The 12,079-nt window shown below is 40.1% G+C and overlaps 1 protein-coding gene across 1 annotated transcript in view; it reads left to right on the forward strand.

Annotated features, from left to right (window-relative positions):
* The first annotated feature begins 6,934 nt into the window (after positions 1-6,934).
* COMMD1 (copper metabolism domain containing 1) overlaps positions 6,935-12,079 on the forward strand; it is a 183,839-nt gene continuing 178,694 nt past the window's right edge. Inside the window, exon 1 of the mRNA XM_047068885.1 lies at positions 6,935-7,111. Within this exon, the coding sequence (XP_046924841.1) occupies positions 6,935-7,111 (177 nt within the window). The remainder of the gene's footprint in view (positions 7,112-12,079) is intronic.

Below are 12,079 nucleotides of genomic sequence, written 5' to 3' on the forward strand. Positions count from 1 at the left end.
ACTTATACAATAGATCAATGCTGAAGATTTGATTGCTGAAAAGTGTTGATGTACATTAATTCCTAATTAGAATTGGATTAAAGTAAGTATTAATATATGCAAACTTTTGTATCCTATGCAAAGCACTGTTAATAGTGAAGGATGAAAATATTGAAAAAAAATCCTATCAGATCCAAGCAGACACAAAGTGTGAGAATGTTGACAATAGTAATAGCCTTATGGAGATTCTTTAATGATTTGTAAAGTAGATTTTATAAAATAGTAACACTTAGCCAATCATCCAGATGAGGATTGTCTTCTCTAGGATGGATACTGAACCACTTGCTAAGCCCCTAGTAACAAGACTGAGCGAGGCACTGGCAGGAGTTGGAAAAGGAGGGAAGGATGTGTATATATTCCCTCTTTCCACACAAAAGACAATGGTAAAAACTTTGGTGTGAAAACAATAGTTATTATGTATTATCTATTTTTCTTCTCCCTTGCATTAGTTTATGTTATTGAGACCACAATTAAGCCCTATTTTCCTCAGCCATATTGCTCGCATCAAACTTTTTTTTTGTTTACCTTACAACATTACATGAAGCACAGGCTTGTTTTCCTTAAATATACTTTGATTTTCCTAATTTTTCCTGAAGGATTTCTAGTTCACATTTTTATCACTTTGTAAGCTTCCCAGTGAAAAAAATCCCTGTCTGAAAATGGGAAGAGGAAAAACCAAAAGGGGGTGCCTGGCAAACTTAGAAGCTTCATGGCCTGTTGTAAGTAAACCAGATTTTCTGTTTAAAAATAGGAATGTTTAACTATTGTGGTATTATCAAGAGCTATAAATACTGCAAATTTGTGGGAAAAATAAATGATTGTTGTTTTGGGCATCAAGATGTCGGGCACAACACAAAACGGTACTTCCCATTGGAAAAAAAAATTGAACCTGAATCTAATCAAGTTCCTAGATCTAATTTCTTTCTTTAAAAATTTTTTTATAATTTTTTTTCATGTTTTATTTATTTTTGAGAGAGAGAGAGAGGGAGACAACAGGTGGGGGAGGGGCAGAGAGCTAGGGGGACAGAGGATTTGAAGCCCGCTCTGCTCCAACAGCAGTAAGCCCGATGCAGGACTCGAACTCAGGAACTGTGAGATCATGCCCTGAGCCAAAATCCAGAGTCAGACATTTAACTGACTGAGCCACCCAGACACCTCCCTAGATCTAATTTCTAATTTACAGGTTAATAGAACATACAAGGATAGAATATAGTTTTTATTTTTATTTATTTTTTTAAGTTTATTTGAGGGAGAGAGAAAGAGCACGAGGGAGGCAGAGAGAGAGAGGGAGAGAGAGAATCCCAAGAGGCTCCACACTGTCAGCACAGAGCCTGATGCAGGGCTTGATCTCATGAACCATGAGATCATGATCTGAGATGAAATCAAGAGTTGGTAGCTCAACCAACTGAGCCAACCAGGTGCCCCAGAATACAGTTTTTAAAAATGATACCATGAGGGTGCAATCAATAAAATATAGAATGTGGGTAACTCTTCAGGAAAAATGACCTGCAAATAAATTGCAAGAAAAGAAAATAACCATGAAGATGGAAGGGGAATGTATAGATTAAAAGAGACTTCAGATAAATAAAGAAGGGGGCACAAGGATGGCTCAGTCAGGGGAGTGTGTGGCACTTGATCTGGGGGTTCTGAGTTCGAGCTGCGTGTTGGGTGCAATGAATGCTTAAATAAGTAAATAAACTTAAAAAATTAAAAATATGATACAAGCAATATGGCTTAGTAAAATAGGGCTTAACCATGGTCTCAGTAACAAACTAGTGCAAAGGAGAAGAAAACTAATTGTTGCTTGCTGGCTAGTCAATACTTAAATACTCAGACAGTTAAAAAATATGAAGTTTGTGAGACAGAAGTTTGAATATAGATTTATATTTAACAACTACTAAGAAAGTTATATCCTTATGTGGAATAATTGTGGGTTTTTTAAGTGTCTCTTTTAGAGAAGCATACTGAAATATTTACCAATAAAGAGTTATATCTGGGATTTTTCAAAATAGTAAGGGGGAAGTAAATGAGAATAGAGTTGGAACAAGATAGGCAATGTGTTGGTATTTGTTGAAATGGTGATGGGGACATGATGGGAACCATTTGTGAGGTCGGGCTCTGTGCTGGGAGCTCAGAGCTCGGAGCCTGGAGCCTGCTTTGGATTCTGTGTCTTCCTCTTTCTCTGCCCCCCCCCTCCCTTGCTCTCTCTCTCCTTCAAAAATAATAAATAAACATTAAAAAACTAAAAAAAGAGAGAGAGAGAGAGGGAGAATGAGAATCCCGAGCAAGCTCCATGCTGTCAGTGCAGAGCCTGATGTGGGGCCCAGACTTACAAACTGTGAGATCATGACCTGAGCCCAAATCAAGAGTCAGACACTTAACTGACTGAGCCACCCAGACACTCCTGAATTAAAATATTTCAAAATGCAGAATGAGAGTTTTATTCTGTGGCAATCTCATTCCAAATGCTTGCTATGATAGTTATTTTGATTCACGCAACTCATTTAAATTTTTTCTTTTATTTTTTATTTGAGAGAGAGAGAGCATGAGCAGGGGAGAGGGGCAGAAGGAAAGAGAGAGAATCTCAAGAAGGCTCAATGCTCAGTGTGGAGCCTGATCCCACCACCCTGGGATCATGACCTGAGCCAAAACCAAGAGTTGTATGCTCAATCAACTGAGACACCCAGGTGCCCCCAAACTAACTTATTTATTTATTTATTTGAGAGAGAGAGAGAGAGAGAGAGAGAGAGAGAGAGAGAGAGAGAAGAAGGCCAGTAGGGGATAGGGGCAGTGAGAGAGAGAGAGGGAATCTTAAGCAGGTTCCATTCACAGTATGGATCCCATGACCCTGGGATCATGACCTGAGTAAAATCAAGAATCAGACACTCAACTGACTGAACCACCCAGGTGCCACTTGATTCATAAAGCTCATTGACGGATATAAGGATACACAAGCTATGTGGAGGATTAGCACATGAATAAATTGAGCCCCTGTATGCTCCAGACCATCATCTACAACTCAGTCACCTAAATCAGAAACTGGGAATCATTCCTTTCATTTTTTCCTCTCTTCCCTCATCCAAAGCCTACAAATTTTACCTTCTTTGAATCAAGAATCTTTCTTATATTCTCTATCCTAAGTGTCACTGCCTTAGATCAGACCCATATCAACATCTATTTGCTTACTGTGATACTGTAGCCTTGGCCTTCCTTGCTCCTTCAATTTATTTGCCACACTGCCACATAGAGGAATCTTTTAAAAATGCAAATCTGGGGATGCTTGGGTGACTTAGTGGGTTGAGTGTCTGACTCTTGACCTCAGCTCAGGTCATGATCTCATGGTTTGTGAGTTCGAGTCTGTGTTGGGCTCTGTGCTGACAGCATGGAGCCTGCTTGGGATTCTGTCTCTTTCTCTCTCAAAAATAAATAAATAAACATTAAAAAAAAAAAAACCGGCAAATCTGATCTTCCTATTACTCCTTTGCTTACAACTGTTCAGTTATCCTCAATGACCAAGTATAAAAGTCAGCATTATGTGTAAACTTTCCATCTCTGTGACACAGGCTGTTTATCTTTCCAGATTTATTCCCATAGGTTCCTCATTCTACTCTTGTTACTCTAGAAGAGGAAAAATATCTTTTTCCTTCTGCCCTTCTAGCTCCTTGGCTGGGGCTCTGTAACAAAAGCTAGATTAACAAGAGAAAAGCATACACCTTTATTTAATATAAGTTTCATGTGGCATGGAAACTTGATAAGGAAATGAAGACCTGAAGAAGTGGTTAAACCTGAGTATTTTTATGCTAGATTTGATGAAGAATGGAAAGTTGTGGGAAAAAAATGTGATACGACAAAAAGGTATGAGCTAAGGGTTGTAAATTGGGAAAACTCAGCAAACCTGTTTGTTCAGAGTCCCCTTGGCATCCCTCCATCTTTGGAGATAATAATGCTCTGGGTATAGAGAGGGCAACTCTCACATGAGAGTCTTCTGACCTGCTTCACAAGAGAAGGGGGGAGATCAGGGAGTCCTTCCTGTACCTGTTATTTCCAAGTTTTGTTTCTCACGTTTCTTCAAATATTCAATATGCCAAAGTTCCATATTTTGGGGTAGAATATCTTGAACCCTATTGTTGCACTATAGGGTTCATAGTGTACCTCAAAACACCACTCTGTTTCATGTCTCCATATATAGGAACATGCTGTTTCCCCTGCAACATGTCTGGCTTTTTGTTGGTTTGCAGCCTTTGGAGCTTCCTGGGTGAAATCTCAGACCAGGTCCCATACATGGAGGGCAGGAGAGACTGAATAAAAAGGCAGACCACTCAAAACTGGTAGGTGGCAGTTTTAATAAGCAAGGGAACTTACTTATGAGGCTTGTCTTGGATGACTGCAAGATAAGCAGATCTCTGCATGAATAATTTAAAGTTTATATAGAGGCCTTAATTGGGCTCAGTCACATATACCATCTAGATGGTCTGAACAACACCTTACTCTCTATAGACTATGTCCTTGGAATAGCTCCCCCTGTGGGAACTGGCAGAATGTACATTCCAAGGACAGGGGAGTGGGTGAGGAGACTCTCATATTCCAGGTCCAGCTCATGGGTCAACTAGTATCATGTCCTCTTGATTAGCTCCTTTAACACTATTCACCATTAAGCCATTCCTTGATCTACACAAGCTGAGTTAATCAATTTTCTTTTTTCTACTACCAAATCTGATAGTTACTTCTAGGTACTGAGTAGTAGCAACCCTTAGTTCATTGTATTTTAATCATTTGTTTAAGTAGAGGGGTAAAAAAATAATTTTCCCTTTATTATTGTAAGTTCTTATTTGGGACCCCTAAAACAAAAGACAGATTAATGAGAAAAACAAAACAAGTTTATTAACATGTATCCCTAATGTATACATGTGAGATACCCAGGGAAAAATGAGTAACTCAAAGTGATGGCTTAGAACTCCAATTTATATACCATCTTCAACTAAAGACAAAAGAAAGAAAGTTGTAAGGAAGGCCTGTTATGGGGAGATGTCCAGGAAAAGCACAGGAAAGAAGAGTAAGATTTGTTAGCCAGTTTTAATTCCATGCCTTCTTCGTTAGTAAAGCCTACAGTTGTCTCCTGCAATTAACTTTTGTCTTTCCTGGTAGACAGAGGTGGGACACCTTTGAAAATTTACATCCTGCTTTTAGGCAAATAGGGCCAGAAGCTTTTCTTATATCTGTTTCTTCTCACTGCCTTTAGCTCAAAATAATCCTTATGCCAAAATGGCATATTTTAGGGTGGCATATTCTGCTCCCCTTCATTTATATATCATCTTCCCTTACCAGAATGTAAGATTTTAGGATACAGACATTCATTTTTGTATCCCCTAAAGCCTAGCAGAATGACTGGCACAAAACTCTCCACTAATAGCTGTTGAGTGGCTGGCTGATTGGAGAGTGAATGGTAATTAAAGTAGAATTTGAAAAGGTGGAGTAGAGACAGAGAACAGGAAGAGTTTATTGCAAAACTTTGGGGCCCTTGTGTTTGCCCTTTATTTCAGTCCACATTTCTTATTTTAACATTTTTAGAGATGGAAAATCTTAAAAAAAACACCTATTTCTTGCCTGAGATCAAAAGTCTGTGAGCCATAAAAGGAGTAGTGTAAGAGGAGAAGTGACCAGTTGCTTAATGGAACTTAGAATGTAAACCTATTTGGTCATAATGAAAAGGAAACCTGTTTTCTGGGAAGGCTGTCCTAGGTTTTCATATTTTCCATTTGAGCCAGGGCTTCAGAGTCTTTTCTTTTGCTGTTGCCTTGCCTTAGGCATCTTTCTTTCTTTCTTTCTTTCTTTCTTTCTTTCTTTCTTTCTCTTTCTTTCTTTCTTTCTTTCTTTCTCTTTTCTTTCTTTCTTTCTTTCTTTCTCTCTTTCTTTCTTTTCTTTCTTTCTTTTTTCTTTCTTTATTTTTCTTTCTCTTTCTTTCTTTCTTTCTTTCTTTCTTTCTTTCTTTCTTTCAGAGAGAACAAGCGGGGGAGAGGGGCAGAGGTGGAGAGCAAGAGCGAGGGAGAGGGAGAGAATCTTAAGCAGGCTCCATGCTTGGCGTGGCATCATATCCGGGGCTCAATCCAATTAGCCTGGGATCATGACCTGAGCTGAAATCGAGTTCAGGGTGCTCAACTGACTGAGCCACCCAGGCACCCCTCACTTAACATGTTTTTATGATTCATGCATGTTGTAGCATGTATCAGTACCTCATTCCTTCTCATGGGTGAATAATATATTGGTTTTTTGAAACTATATGGGTACAAAATTATATAACCTATGCATTTCATTTCAGGATTGTAAAGAAGGTGTTAACAGAATGTTATAAAAAGGAGCATCGGAGCTGAGCCGCTGATCTAGCTGGAAACACAAGACACACGCATATATATAAAGGCAAATAATCCTAGAAAACACATTATGTTATTAGGCGTTAGTTAAATTTTCTTGGACAAAAGGTGGACAGGTAATGATCAGGCAGAGATTACATCTGAGTGATAGATCCTATTCAGTTAGTGGATTGGCAAGGCCTGGGATGAGATGCCGCCTTTCCAAAGTTAAACTACCTCCTTCATTCATAGAATAGTTCCCCATGTCAGGTGGTCTTCACCCAGTGATCTTTCCTTTCAGTAGGCCCTGGAGTAATGAAGGGAATCAGCGGAAGTAAAGTGATTCTTCTGGAACTTTATGGATAGCTCCACGGTGGCAGCCCTAGGCGATGGGTTTTGCAGAGCAAATCTGTTGGCTACCAATACCAACCGCTGGCGGAATTTCGCCCTCATTCGTCCCGCGCGCCTTTGCCCAGGCTATTTAGGCCCATCCCGGGTGCCGTAGCGAGGCTGCGCTCAGCTGCTGGGGGGCGGGGCTGCAGCTGACCATGGCGGGCGAGCTTGAGGGTTCCAAACCTCTGAGCGGGTTGCTGAGCGGCCTGGCCCAGGAAGCTTTCCACGGGCATCAAGGCATCACAGAAGAGCTGCTGCGGAGCCAGCTCTATCCAGACGTGTCACTGGAGGAGTTCCGCCCCTTTCTGGCTAAGATGAGAGGGATTCTTAAGGTATCGATCCTCCCTGCCGCGGCCACGGAACCCAGCTCCTTCCCTTCCATCCTCAGATTGGTTCCCCAGAAGCTGAAAAGGCTTTCCTTCTGACACCTCCACTCCGTGGGCTCTACGTTATGTTCCTTCAGATCCGAGGCGCTTGCCCTGTCGCCCCTTCTCACTTTCTTAGGGGTGACCCTTTTCTGCTCAAGCTCCCAGCCTCGCAGCAGTGTTGACCAACACGCACCGAAGAGGACGCTGGGTTTTTCCCTCAACTTTTCCTCTGTAGTTGTGTGGGCAACAATTTCGAGTTGCCTCGGCTGATCTGTGCGCTCCAGATTAAAATTAAAAATTAAAGAACTGCTAAATCAGCTTTCCCGGGTTGTGGAAGTGGGGAGTGTTTAAGTGAGCCACTGTATGCTGGGATAGGGGGTGGATTGGCTGGAGCGAACCCCTGTGAACTAGTGCACTGTATGGTTAAGAGAGCACATTGACCAGCTTGAAGTCAAAGTGTAAGTCAACCTGTCCGATAGAAATATAATGAAAGCTAAATATATAATTTAAAAATTTCTAAAAGCAACATTAAAAAAGTAAAAAGAAACAGATGAAATCAATTTTATTTCATTTGACTCAGTATATCCATAGTATGATCTTTTTGTGTAATCGATATACAAAATGTTAATATGGTATTTTATTTTTTCACCAAGTCTTTGAAATATTATGTGTATTTTACACTGAAAGCCCATATCAATTAGTACTACCCAGATTTCAAGCGACCAGTGGTTACATATAGCCACTATATTGAACAGCACTGGTTTAGACTGAGAACTAGTCATAGGAATGAATTCAGTGCCAAAATATACTCGAGAGATAGGCAATAAAAATGATTTTAGATTTTTGTGGGCTTGCTATGTGTTAGGAACTGTCCTAGGTGGACACTCATTTTAAAGAATAGGAAACAGGCTCAGGGAGTCTAAGTCTAGTTGGTCTAAAATCGCACTTTGATTAAAGGCAATGTTGAAATTTCAGCTGTTTTTGCATCAGTTTGTTTCAAAACTGCTTAGGCTTTAAAAAGGCAGTTGTGTTTTTCTTTTTTTAACTGCTTTTGCGTATAGGATTTGAATCCAGAAAAAAAAAAACAAAGCAATTATTTCACAAAAAGTACACACATTGTCGCATGGAAATATTAGGAGTGATATCTCAGGTGTGATCCTAGACATTCTGAGTAATTTTGTTTATTTTATTTTATTTATTCAAAGTTTTTAAATGTTTTTATTTTTATTTTTGGGGGGGGGAGAGAATGAGAGTGGGGGAGGGGCAGAGAACGTGGGAGACACAGAATCCAAAGCAGGTCCCAGGCTCTGAGCTGTTAGTACAGAGCCTAATGCGGGGTTTGAACTCTCCAACCAAGAGATCATGACCTGAGCCAAAGTCTGATGCTCAACCAACTGAGCCACCCAGGCGCCCCTACTTTATTTTTTAAACATTTATTTATTTGTGTGAATGGGGGAGGGGCAGAGAGAGAGGGGGACACAGAATCCTCAGCAGGCTCCAGGCTCTGAGCTGTCAGCACAGAGCCTGACTCGAGGCTCCATCTCGGAAGCGGTGAGATCATGACCTGAGCTGAAGTCAGATGCCCAACAGACTGAGCCACCTAGGCTTCCCGTATTTTATTTTTAAAAATGTTTTATTTTATTATTTTTTAAACATTTATTTATTGTTGAGAGACAGACAGAGCGCCAGCAGGGGAGGTGCAGAGAGAGAGGGACACAGAATCCAAAGCAAGCTCCAGACTCTGAGCTGCCAGCACAGAGAGAGCTTGATGTGGGGCTTGAACCCAAGAATTGTGAGATCATGATCTGAGCAGAAGTCTGATGCTTAATTGACTGAGCCACCCAGGCGCCCCTAAAGATTTTATTTTTAAGTCATCTCCACACTCAATGTGGGGCTTGAACTCACAGCCTTAGATCAAGAGCTGCATGCTCTACCGACTTAGCCAGCCAGGAACCCCTATTCTGAGTAATTTTAGTTGATAACATAAACACTAATGAATGCCTTTTATTTGTATCCAATCTTATTCTCCAAGTGAGCAGAAAAGGTTTCCTAGAGAATTTGACTTCTTACCTGGGTTTTTGAGGTGTTTGCTAGGCCTGTGGGGGGGATGAGGATGACTGACTGCTGGCCAGGAAGTAAGAACAGTATGTGTGTAGCCAGTGTCTTAGAAGCTCCAAACATTGGGGGTGCTGGTCTTTGGGTGGACAATATTTTGTATATGTGCTGCCGAAGCGAGCACTGGGTGGACAATATTTTGATTCTTTTGTTTGATTATGAGATACAAATTGCAGGATACCCAGAGAAGACACTGCCTAGAAACTGTCTTCCTTGTTTTCATTTAAATATATTGCTGAATAATATCCAGGTATTGCTCTCTCTCCTTTCAGTCCTCTGCCTGACGATGGAATACTTCAGTTTTCTGAGTAATTCTGGGCTGAAGAGCTAGCACGGTTCACTTAGTGGTGGGAGTAGAACAAGATTTGCCTTTGCTTTGCAACACAGCCTCGGTATAACTGATTGAGATAACCAGGGGAAAAGCATTTGATTGTTTGACTTAGGACTGAAACTATATGACATCTAGTTCTAGGTGACATCTAGTTCCAATATTCATTTACCTTTTTAAGCAACACTGAGGTATAAACATCTCTCTAATTCTTAGGAAAACATACGCAAAAAAGATTTTTATTTTTATTATTTATTTATTTTATTAAATGATTATTTATTTTGAGAGAGAGAGAGTGCACAAATTGGGGAGGGGCAGAGAGAGAGGGAGAGAGAATCCCAAACAGGCTCTGTGTTGTCAGCACAGAGCCAGATGCGGGGCTTGGTCCCAAGAACCATAAGATCATGACCTGAGATGAAATCAAGACTGGGACACCTTCAGTTAACCAACTGAACCACCCAGGAGTCCTGCAAACAAGATTTTTAAACAAAAGGCTTTGAGCATGACCTTCTGCAATAAAAGAGAATGTACACAAACAGTCATGATGCAAGGATGCTGTAGTATTTGGAAATAGGGGACTGAGTAAACTGTGGACAGAAAGGGGTATTACAGGTTTCTCGGAGATGCCATTTTTGCTGCTCTTGAATAAAGTGTAGAATAGAGACTGAAGTGAGGGGCAGTGTATAGGGCATTCCAGGCATTCTAGGAGAATGTAGAGCAAGGTCAGGAAATGGTAAATAGTCCAATTTGACCATAGCATAGTGGTACCCAATATGGAGTATTGGTGGAGGAGTCAAGAAAAAAAATGAAGCAACCTTTTATTTCTTTATTGCTGTTAACCTTAATTCCTGCTCTTAAGCAAGGCATACTTATAAAATACTTAAGCAAAATACTTATAAAAGTTATCATCTTAACCATTTTAAAGTGTACAGTTCAGTGGTATTAAATACATTTATAATGTTGTGCATCCATCGCCACCATCCATATCTGTAACTCTTTTCATCTTGTAAAACTGGAATTCTATACCCATTAAACAATAACTCTCCATAACTATCCCCCCCCCCCAAGTCTCTGGCAACCAGCATTCTACTCTCTATTTCTATGATTTTGACTACTCTGAGTATCTCGTGTAAGTAGAATCATACAGTATTTGTCTTTTTTGTGGCTGACTTAATGTTGCTCAGCATAATGTCATCAAGGTTCATGTTGTTGCATATGGCAGGATTTCCTTCCTTTTAAAGGCTGAATAATATTCCATTGTACGTATATATCACGCTTGCTTTATCCATTCATGTCCTTGAACACTTGGGGTGCTTCCATATTTTAACTATTGTGAATTATGCTGCTGTGAACACAGGAGTGCAGATATTTCTTTGAGACCCTGCTTTCAATTCTTTGGGATATATAGCCAGAGGTGGAATTGCTGGATAATATGGTAATTCTATATGTAATTTTTCTTTTTTCACAGTGGCTGTACCACTTTACATTCCCACCAACAGTACATAAGAGTTCTGACTTTCTGATTTCTTTATATCCTTGCCAACACTTGATAGTTTGTTATTTTTGTTTTTGTTTTGTGATGCTAGCCATCCTAATGAGTTTGAAGTGGTCAAGGTATACATTTTTACATATAGATGACAGAAGTCAAAACATTTTTTTCTTTTGTCTTTGAAACTCCACAGAGTTTCAGCTATCTTGAATTCAACATGCAGGCTAGAAGAGCATGCAGGCTAGAAGAGCAGAGAGGAAAATACTAAAAAAATGCAGGAGTCTAAGCAAAGAGAAACAAACTGAGGATAAAAGTGAGTAGTACCTCATCTCATTTGGTGCCATAGCTTTCAGTCATCTATAGAGAATCCAGTTCTGTGAAGAAAGTGAAAATGAAGAGGGACAACAGAGGTTGGAGGAAAGAAAGGAAAGGATGCATAACTCCCTGCACGGTATAGGCAGCAGGTATACATGTTAGACTCCTTATTGCCAGCTGCCTGCATTCATTTATAGGCTGTTTCAGATAACCTGAGCTGCACTCTTTCCCTTTAACCTTCACACTGTGCCCAGATGTAATGCAGTGATTGCTGGCATTTGTAGTGGTCTCTGTTTTCCACTTGGATGGAGCTTTCCTACCCTACGTGGCTGGGACATCGATCCTCTTGAGCATTACCTATTGCTCACAAAAGGGCAAACCTTCCTTCTGCTTATACATATATGAAGCTGGCCATTCATTTGCTCTAGCTTTATTTATGGTAGCTTCTGAGGAGCAGTGAAACCAGTGAATTGAGAGTGGTGTGTTTAATTAGGGAGATGACATTGTGTATAAATACTCTGCCATTTTAACCTATTTTTTGGTTTATATTTATAATTCAGTTTCTTCTAGATATGTATTTGCATATTCTCTATTTCTTGCTTCTGCTGTTAACCTTGCAGGGATGCTCCTTGTTCTAGTTTACTGGAATTCTAGAGGAAGATCTTAACTGAAGCTAGATCACTTT

This window comes from Lynx rufus, unplaced genomic scaffold (assembly GCF_022079265.1).
Source record: "Lynx rufus isolate CCGP_SWC_20201006 ecotype Redwood Valley unplaced genomic scaffold, mLynRuf1.p SCAF_8, whole genome shotgun sequence".
In the NCBI taxonomy this organism is placed as follows: domain Eukaryota; kingdom Metazoa; phylum Chordata; class Mammalia; order Carnivora; family Felidae; genus Lynx; species Lynx rufus.